Source organism: Triplophysa dalaica, chromosome 13 (assembly GCF_015846415.1).
Source record: "Triplophysa dalaica isolate WHDGS20190420 chromosome 13, ASM1584641v1, whole genome shotgun sequence".
In the NCBI taxonomy this organism is placed as follows: domain Eukaryota; kingdom Metazoa; phylum Chordata; class Actinopteri; order Cypriniformes; family Nemacheilidae; genus Triplophysa; species Triplophysa dalaica.
Window position 1 is genome coordinate 232,501 of NC_079554.1, and position 10,000 is coordinate 242,500.

The 10,000-nt window shown below is 42.6% G+C and overlaps 1 protein-coding gene across 10 annotated transcripts in view; it reads right to left on the reverse strand.

The window, feature by feature from the left end:
- Positions 1 to 10,000, reverse strand: part of ptprk (protein tyrosine phosphatase receptor type K) — a 174,408-nt gene that overhangs the window by 106,685 nt on the left and 57,723 nt on the right. For all 10 annotated transcript variants that reach the window (XM_056765384.1, XM_056765392.1, XM_056765389.1 and 7 more), the window contains 3 exons: positions 5,144 to 5,225; positions 4,462 to 4,577; positions 2,867 to 3,041 (listed from right to left, as the gene is read on the reverse strand). In XM_056765384.1, the coding sequence (XP_056621362.1) occupies positions 2,867 to 3,041; positions 4,462 to 4,577; positions 5,144 to 5,225 (373 nt within the window). The remainder of the gene's footprint in view (positions 1 to 2,866; positions 3,042 to 4,461; positions 4,578 to 5,143; positions 5,226 to 10,000) is intronic.

A 10,000-nucleotide genomic window follows, 5' to 3' on the forward strand; every position in this document is an offset into this window, starting at 1 on the left:
CAGTGGTATCGTCTGGGTGAAACGAGATGTAGATCTGGGTGTCGTCGGCATAACAGTGATATGAGAAGCCATGTGCCTGTATGATGGGTCCCAGTGATGTCGTGTAGATGGAAAAAAGCAGCGGTCCAAGCAACGACCCCTGAGGGACCCCAGTGATCATGTGGTGAGCCGTGGACAGCGAGCCCCTCCATGACACCCTGAAGGATCTGTCGGAGAGGTAGGATTTGAACCAGCAGAGGGTAGAGCCTGTGATTCCTAGTGATGACAGGGTTGCAAGCAGTATCTGGTGATTGACAGTGTCAAACGCTGCAGATAGGTCTAGCAGAATCAGGACCGAGGATTTAGATTCCGCCTTGGCAAGCCGCAGTGCTTCTGTGACCGATAGCAGTGCCGTCTCAGTGGAGTGGTTTGTTTTGAAGCCAGACTGCTTGTCATCCAGTAGTTTATTCTGGAACAGGTAGGAAGACACCTGGTTGAAAGCTGCCCTTTCAAGTGTTTTTGCTATAAATGGGAGGAGAGAGACAGGTCTGTAACTGTCGGGAGTAGAAGGGTCCAATGTTGGTTTCTTCAGTAGGGGCGTGACCTGGGCCTGTTTAAATGTGGATGGAAAAGTGCCGGTGAGCAGGGGGGTGTTGATGATGTGTGTGATTGCAGGTGTGAGCGAGCTGGATATGTCCTGAAGGAGATCAGAGGGGATAGGGTCAAGGGGACAGGTGGTGGGGTGGCTGGAGAGAAGCCTGGTGACTTCAGTGTCCTTAAGTGGGGTGAAAGAGGAGAGTTCGATGGTTGAAGTGTGGGAGGTGTTTCCCAAGGTCTGAGGTACCGAGAATAGTTTGCTGATGGATGATGTTTTATTGTCAATCTATTTAATTCTTCATTTAGTGCTTTCTCAAAAGTGTGGTGGATTAATAAAAGTCAAACATGAACACATGAGGAGTAGCTCAATTGATTCAGCTTTAGGTTTAATTCCACATTCTAACCTTCTGGACATGTCCATATAAATTCACAAGTTCATGCAGCGGTTTCTGTGTTCAGTAATGTGTAGATCTGAGATGTGTAGAATAAAAGCGTGTTAAAGGAATGTAAGAGACAAGTGTTTCAAGTGTAAGAGAGAGAGAAAGAGAGAGAGATTCTGCGGCGAGGTGAAGAGAAGTCTTTGTTGATTTCCAGGCCGCTGGTATGTAATAAAAACAGGGAGGTTCTTATTGACTGTTTGCTTTCAAATCTATTTCCCAGCGCACGTCTTGTCAATTGGGTTTATTTTCTACACGCTCGCGCGAGGAGGCTAATGTCATTACTCTGAACCCTGGGCGAAACACGGCAAGCTGTGACGGCGACTGCGTTCTGTTGTGTTTTCTGCTTTTTTCCCTCTTTCATCGCTCTCGTGCGGCCGGGGGACACGCAGATCAATACCTCCTCGGCGTAAGAATTGGCCACTGAGATTTTCATTTGTTACAAAGCATGCAAACAGCCGGGAGGGTCCGCTGTCGGGCCGCATTAGAGAGAGGGAGAGCTAATAAAGCGCTGGCCCCGGGTCACGAGCGACAATAGGCAACTCTGTGCCAGCTCCCATTAGCGCACGCACAAATCCGTGGCCCAAAAATTTCCGCTGAAATTACCATCTTTGGTATCCTTGTAGCAGGCTGTCAGGCGCAGAAGTGTGGCGGAGATATCTGAGCTGTCAGTGTGACTGAAAGTCAAGCGGGCCGAGCCGCAAACATGGCGATCCTTCTGCCCCGCGGCTAACGCTAACTCTTGCACTTCAGTCCTCTCTCTGTCTCTCTCAGCACTAACTCTAAAACACACATCACTCTTCAGACGGATCTCTCTGAAGAAACAATTACGTGCCCGATGATTCTTCACGTTTAAATACATTTGTATTGTTTAGCGCAGCTGAAATGAACAGATGCTCGATGTAGCCGTTTCTCCTTCACTTGAGCACAAGATTGTTCAGATTGTGTTCACGACAGCTTATAAAACCACTTTGACTTCATGACCAGTAAAAAGGTGCTATGTGTATATGTGTGGTTATAGCTTCATGTGTTGTAAATGACATGCGTTGCATAATTCTTCTGTGTTTTGAGCAGAGCACACGGGTAGATTGAACATCACAAACAAATGTCTCCTGCATCTTCAGAGCATCATGTCAAGGTGACCGTACGCTGGGCTTTGAGCTTGATTTAAAGACACCCTGATTATACAAACACAACAGCTGCCTACAGACCACAATCCAGAAAGAGAAGAGAACTACACATGGCACAGTTTAACTCAACTTCCTGTCTGTGTTTGTTGATCGGTCTGGCTGGTGGCTAATAATACAATAACTATTTATACATTAATATTCATTTATATTTATATTTGATTGTATAGTAATTGTATTAAATACACAATTTGTTGAGTTTTATTGTATATACACACAGTATATATATTAATTACATTGTGTTGAATTGGTCGTGTAATTTTGTCACATTTAAGTTTAGCCAAGAAACGCTTCCTTCACTGGTAACCCAAAATAATACTGACTAGACCTACTTTTAACTTGCTAACTCATGTCTTTGACTTATTCTTTTTTTTGCTTGTCATCGGAAATAATCTGGATGTATAGCGGAAGTTACGTTTGGACCACAAAAGCATTTGTTTATATTGTTTCTCTGAAACCATCTATAACGATTTCGAGAGATTTTTTCATCTGATTTATAATTAAAATATGGACAGCCAATGAAAGTCCACTTGAATTTAAATGCGAAATGGCAGCACGCACGTTTAGAATAAAGATAGTGATCTCATTCTAATATGTTGTTATAGTACAGTTGTTTGTGGTGGATACAGGATACCCTATGATGATAAATGACAAAACAACATTTACCTCGAACAATAAGACCAGCGAAGTTAGACACCCCAGATCCTCGCTCTGATTGGGTGACACATCGGTAGAGATCTTGGTCCTGACTGGTCACTTCTCTCAGTCTGAAGGACGCCGCAAACTTTCTGTGATTGATGTTTTTGGTCTCGGCCACAGGAATGTCCTCACCGTTACGTTTCTAAACATAGAGAAAGATGAGAAACATCACAGAATCATCCAAACTGAAGTCAGATATGATCAGAGAAGACCAGAAGTCATCTGTAGCTTCTGTAACACTTAACACCACGAGAAATCAAATCTTCACTGTGATTCATTTCAACAGAGACAATAAGATAAAAGTATTCTTCAGAAACACATGATGAGAAACTAACTAAAAGATCATTGCGGTACATAAAATTCACGTTTACATGCCACTGCTGAGTATGTATTTACTCCTTAAAACTTTATAAAGAAAGATTGCTGCTTGACATCTCCGTTCTCTATGTCACAAACATGACGTAACCAATCACATGCTGGTGTGAATGGCTGGAGGCGGAGACTCATTTGCATATTTTTATAGTTATATTCCAGCTTTATAAGATCATGAAGGAACCTTTAAACGTGTCATTTTGATTCTTAAAGTTGAGTTCTTGAGGACTTTAAGAGTTGTTTTGGAGGCTCAAGAGTGAGGAGCAAATGTTCTTACACAGCATTATGGGGATTATTAAAAAAGATTTTTCCATGCACATCTTTGTTTTGTCAAATTAAGTAGCAGTTTTAATCTTTAATCAAAAACATTAAGCTCCTGTCCCCCTCTCAACAACAAGTCTTCTCTTCACGACCTAACGCCTGAAGAAGAGGAACCGCTGGTGTCAAAGGCTACTCACAACCATCCAATCAATTAGGAGAGGGAGAAATGAAGCCCTGCCCTAATTTCCGAAGTCATTTCTCTGGGATGTACGTCACGATACGGAAAAGAAAACAATCCTAACTTTCATTTCATGATGATTCTAAGATGCTTCATGATAGAGGAAACACACATCACTGTCATATTATTTAGAAATAAAACAAGGCAGAAAGGTTTTGTGTGTGTGTGCATTCATGTGTGCGTGTGTGTGGTTAAGGACTGAGAACATACCATCAGTATAAGAACAACAGAAGTCTAAAACACTACGTGTGTGTATATGTGTGTGTGTGTGTGTGTGTGTGTTTGTGTGTGTGTTCCTGTGTGTGCTCGTGTGAGAGGAGTTTTCATTAGACGTTCTCTAACACTGTCATCTCATGTTAAATACAGACTCATCAGATGTACTTTTGAGTCTCTTCAGTGTTCACGTATCATCTGTTGTAGAAGAGAAGCCCCTGTCAGATCTCTCTCTCTGTCTGTCAGTGGTTCATTTTAATCCAATTTAATCTAATCAACTTTCATTAGATTTAAAACATCCCTTAAAACCCTGAACCCTCAGGAACCACAGGAGAGATGCTCTTGATGGGCTGTCACTCAATTCTTCATTCAGCGACAGCTATTGAACCATCATCTGCACATACACTGAACACAATGATTGAGTATGTGTAGTGTGGTGTTGTTTTCAAGTGTATAACAGAAGTGTTGGGAGTCACACCTGAAGCCAGAGTTTGTTGTTAACAGCATCTCGAACGGTTGCGATGCACTGAAAGGTCGCGTTCTGTCCGGCGTTTACCTCCACGTCCCCCAAACGCAGAAAATGAGGAGATTTATCTGTTTGTAGAGAAAGACAACAACCCTTGACATGACAGCTCTCTGACACACACACCTACATTACAGTAAGACCATCACCTTTATATAATATTATATCATATTATATTATATTATATTATTAAAGGATTCAGAATAAAAGACTTTCGTGTAAGAGGCTTTTAAAAGACAGATAAAACAGCAGATAACCCCAGACCTCATACGACCCCCTGATAAACCCTGTGTGCTGCGGACACGAGCGACGGGACACCACATTACAGACGAGTGGACCAACAAATGTCAAATGTAAAATTAGAATGGGTTCTAATGTCTTTTGTCATGAGATGCAGAAGAGAATATATATATATATATATATACATGTATAAACAAAGCATGATGAGTTATTGTGTAATACGTGACGTGTCCATGACAACCCTGTATCATCATAATCCACAACTTCACTTCATTCAGTTCATTACAGAAAACACTTACTTAATAATACATCACAACACTGTCCGTCAGGAAGAACATTATGACTGTACCGGAGGAAACACAAAGACACTCTCACACACTCTCACACACACGCTCACCGCATGGGTAACTGAGCACCTGGATGTCGTCTATGGCAATATAACCTCTTCTACCATTTGTCACCTCAGCCTCGAATATGACCTGCAGAGAGAGAGAGAGAGAGAGAGAGAGAGAGAGAGAGAGAGAGAGAGAGAGAGAGAGAGAGAGAGAGAGAGAGAGAGAGAGAGCAGAGAGAGAGCAGAGAGAGAGAGACAGAGAGAGAGAGACAGAGAGAGAGAGAGAGCAGAGAGAGAGAGAGCAGAGAGAGAGAGAGCAGAGAGAGAGAGAGAGAGAGAGAGAGAGAGAGAGAGAGAGAGAGAGAGAGAGAGAGAGAGAGAGAGAGAGAGAGAGAGAGAGAGAGAGAGAGAGAGAGAGAGAGAGAGAGAGAGAGAGAGAGAGAGAGAGAGAGAGAGAGAGAGAGAGAGAGAGAGAGAGAGAGAGAGAGAGAGAGAGAGAGAGAGAGAGAGAGAGAGAGAGCAGAGAGAGAGAGAGAGCAGAGAGAGAGAGAGAGAGAGAGAGAGAGAGAGAGAGAGATTTAAGTCATCAGTGTTTTCATGAGTTGGTTTCTCTTCCACATCAGACGTCAGTAGCTGCTTAAGTTTAAACACATGTACACACACTGATGTTGATGTTAAACACACAATGTGATGATAAAGCACAGCTCTGTAACTCAACTGAATCTCTTAACAATATGAAATGAAATAAATGTGATTCGGTTTTTATGTTTGTCTCTGTTCATATTAAACTCAGCACTAAATCTGATTGTGATAATCCTACTACACATGACAGATATTCTCACACACAGTGGCTCTTTTCAGCTTGTGAAACAAACAGACACGTGGTGAGCTTCCACACGGTATAAACACGTCACTAAAACGTTTCTATCATTTAAACTGAAGCGTGACGAGCCGTGTTTATGAAGTTCTGGTGTGTTCACTGCACTTTCTGAATGAATAATCCTTTAATGGTGTACTTCTGTGTTGATATTAGAGATCAGCCCTCTGGACGCTGAGCCTGAAATCTGAACGTGACCCGGCGGGGTCATCAGACACCCATCCACGCCTCGGCAAGTCATCTCAATTGGAGCCGAGAGCATCTGGACCCGCCTCACTGAATATTGATAGCGATTTTCTCTTAGCTGAACATCCAAACCTTTTAAAGTCATCACTCATAAAACCACTCTGACATTTCAAAAGCAAATCTCAAGACTGCACTTGCTCACTAATGCTTATGAGACGATTAGCATGTAAATCCTCACAAGTGCCCTCTCTCGTTCACCATCTCTCTCTCTCTTTCTCTCTCTCTCTGCTCGAGTTAATACTACAGGATTGTTGTACAGTACTTCTGCTGATAAAGCTACATTTCTGTACAGTGGGATAAAATCCAGCAGCTACAGGAAAACTTAAAGGGATACTTCCCCAAAAATGCAATTCTGTCATCATTTACTCACCTTCGATTTGTTCCAAATCTGTATAAATATCTTTGTTCTGATGAAAAAAATAACCACACAGATCTTGCCCCCCCCATTGACTTCCATAGTAGGAAAAAATACTTGATAATTTTTTGTTCCGTTGAACACAAAAGAAGACATTTTGAAGAATGTATTTTCCTACTATGGGAGCAAGATCTTTCTGGTTATAACCATTCCTACAAATAACTTTTCCTGTGTTCATAAGAACAAAATACATTTATACAGATTTGGAACAGTCGAAGGTGAGGAAATGATGACAGAACATTCATTTTTGGGTGCAGTATTCCTTTATGAACAGAGATCATCCCTCTGTGTGTGTGTGTGTGTGTGTGTGCGTGTTCTTCTACCGTTAGTTTTGACTGACAAAGAATATACAACATATTGAATACATCACATACATGAATGCCTTGACAGTGTTAATACTGATAATATTACAAGAATTAGAAAGTAAACATTGATATGAAGCATGTGACACAGATTCTAGTGTATGTTTATAGTTTATAACACAAGAATGACATATTGAGATGAGACCTGCACAGGAGAAACACTGAATCTGTTTATCTCTAGTTTGCTTCTCTTTCTCAGTCTGTTTGGATTCAGAATCTGTGATGTGATAATACTACTGGACACATCCCAACACCATTCATGATACAATACAAACAATTCTCAGCTGTGTTTTTAAAATGAATTTGAGTTCAAATGGGTTTAATTCTGAAGGGGTTATATTATATTATATATGTATTATATCAGACTTTATCTCCTGTGTTTTACAGTGTGTGTATATCAAACACATCAGTGACTGCAGATTACAATATTTCATTTCATCCTTTTATTTATATTCATAACATTACTTAACAACAAAATATCATATATGTTTACTTAAATAACATAGTCAATGAGTGAAAACATTTTTTAATTCCTTATTTTAAAGCAATCATGAAATATAAGCAACTATATTTATAACGATTACATTTTTTTATCTTTAGCTAATTTGACTCATTTTCAAGAGATGAAACGATTCAGACTCCAAAATATTACGGGCAGATCTGGCACATGTGTGTGTGAGTGCGTGTCTTGCTGATAGTTGATCGGTATGCAGGAGGAAGCCTCTAGCTTAGCTGTCAATCAGAATGCCATCGAAATAATACACAGTTACACACAGTTACACCCACACACCACCTAACACCACCTCCCCACCCATCACTTAAAAACCCCACACACTAGATGTGTCTAAAACAGCGCGGTTTCTGCACTCAAACGCACACATCACAAACACTGCAATCTTATTTTTCATTACACTCATGAATTTAATGAGCACAAACATTATACAGTGTGTGCTTGTGTGTCAGCGGCATCACATCAAACATCCATTACACACACACACACACAAGTATACACGCAGTCATCAGTCATGATTCTATTAAACACATAAATGACTCTTCAGAGCATTCAATTATGAAACATTGATCACATCTGAAGCCCCGTGTATACCACAATCAATATCGCTTATGGCTGCACAGTCCACAACGTGCGCACACACACAACACGTGCACACAAAAACTCTCGGACTGAGAAAAAAAAAGGAAATCAGGAAAGAGAGAAGAGAGTGTTGAACATCAGATGACTAACACATGGCACTGATGAGATCCACAGTCAAGAAAGTGATGTGAGGCCAAGTGTGGTGTTCCATACTCAGAATTTGTGCTCTGCATTCAACCCATCCAAGTGCACACACACACACTGTGAAAACACAGCTAGAGCAGTGAGCAGCCATTGCTGCAGCACCCAGAGAGCAGTTGGGGGGAACGGTGCCTCGCTCAAGAAGAGCATCACATCATGAGAACATAATGAGACTGTAGTGGAGTAGGAGGGGCAAGATCGTGGTTCGAGACCGGTGAGTAATTGTTAATGAGAGGCAGCTGTGCTGGCATCGGTCTCGTAACACGTAGGAGATCGGGAGCATATAAGAGAACGAGCGACCGGACCGTCGAGGAGAGAGAGGACCGGGCTTGAACATGTTTATGTTTGTATTTATGTTATATTCGCCAGCCGTCGACCGTGAGGGGCGGCCGGCTGTCTTTTTACTTTTGATTTTATTTGATTAAATGTTTATTTAAATGTCTGCCGGTTCCCGTCTCCTTCCTTCACTACTTTGAATCTCTCTACAGAGACATCACGAGAAGATCATCATAACATCACCAGAGCGTTACAACAACATCATCAGAACATCATGAGAGTGTCACAAGAAAGTCAGGAGAACATCACGATAAGGTCGTCATTACCTTACCAGAGTCAGGAGAACATCAGGAGAGTGTCAGGAGAACCTTACAAAAGGATCAGGAGAGCGTCAGAAGAACATCAGGAGAACATCACAAGAGCGTCAGCAGAACACCACGAGAGCGTAAGGAGAACCTTACGAAAACATCAGGAGAACATCAGGAGAGCGTCTGAAGAACATCACAAGAGCATCAGGAAAAATTCAAGAGAGCGTCAGACCATCAGGAGAGTGTAAGGAGAACGTCAGGAGAGCGTCAGGAGAATGTTATGAGAACTTCACGAGAGAATCACGAGAGCGTCAGGAGAACGTCACGAGAGCGTCAGGAGAACGTAAGGAGAGCGTCAGGAGAGCATCACGAGAGCGTCAGGAGAGCATCACGAGAGCATCAGGAGAACATCACGAGAGCATCAGGAGAACGTCACGAGAGCGTCAGGAGAACGTCAGGAGAACTTCAGAAGAACGTCACCAGAGGGTCACCAGAGTATCACGAGAGCGCCATGAGAAAGTCAGGAGAGCGTCAGGAGAGCGTCACGAGAGTGTCAGGAGAACGTCAGGAGAGCGTCAGGAGAACTTCACGAGAGCATCACTAGAGCGTCAGGAGAACGTCAGGAGAACTTCAGAAGAACGTCACCAGAGGGTCACGAGAGTATCACGAGAGCGCCATGAGAAAGTCAGGAGAGCGTCAGGAGAGCGTCACGAGAGTGTCAGGAGAACGTCAGGAGAGCGTCAGGAGAACTTCAAAAGAACGTCACGAGAGCGTCAGGAGAACGTCACGAGAGAGCACGAGAGCGTCAGGAGAACGTCATGAGAGAGCACGAGAGAGTCAGGAGAAAGTCACGAAGGGCATCAGGAGAACGTCACAAGGGTGTAAGGAGAACGTCACGAGGGTGTCAGGAGAACGTCAGGAGAACGTCACGAGAGCGTCAGGAGAACATCAGGATTTGTTCATCACGAGAGATTGTCAGGGCTATGAAGTTGTTAAGGTATCACAAGCATGTCTTTACAGTGGCCAGGGTGTTTGAGAGAGTGTTGCTACGTGGTTGCTAAGGTGTTGTAAAGTTTAAAGGCTGTGAGGCCTGGTGTCACATTAGCATTCAGCGTGCTGATCATTAGCACCGCTCTGAGTAA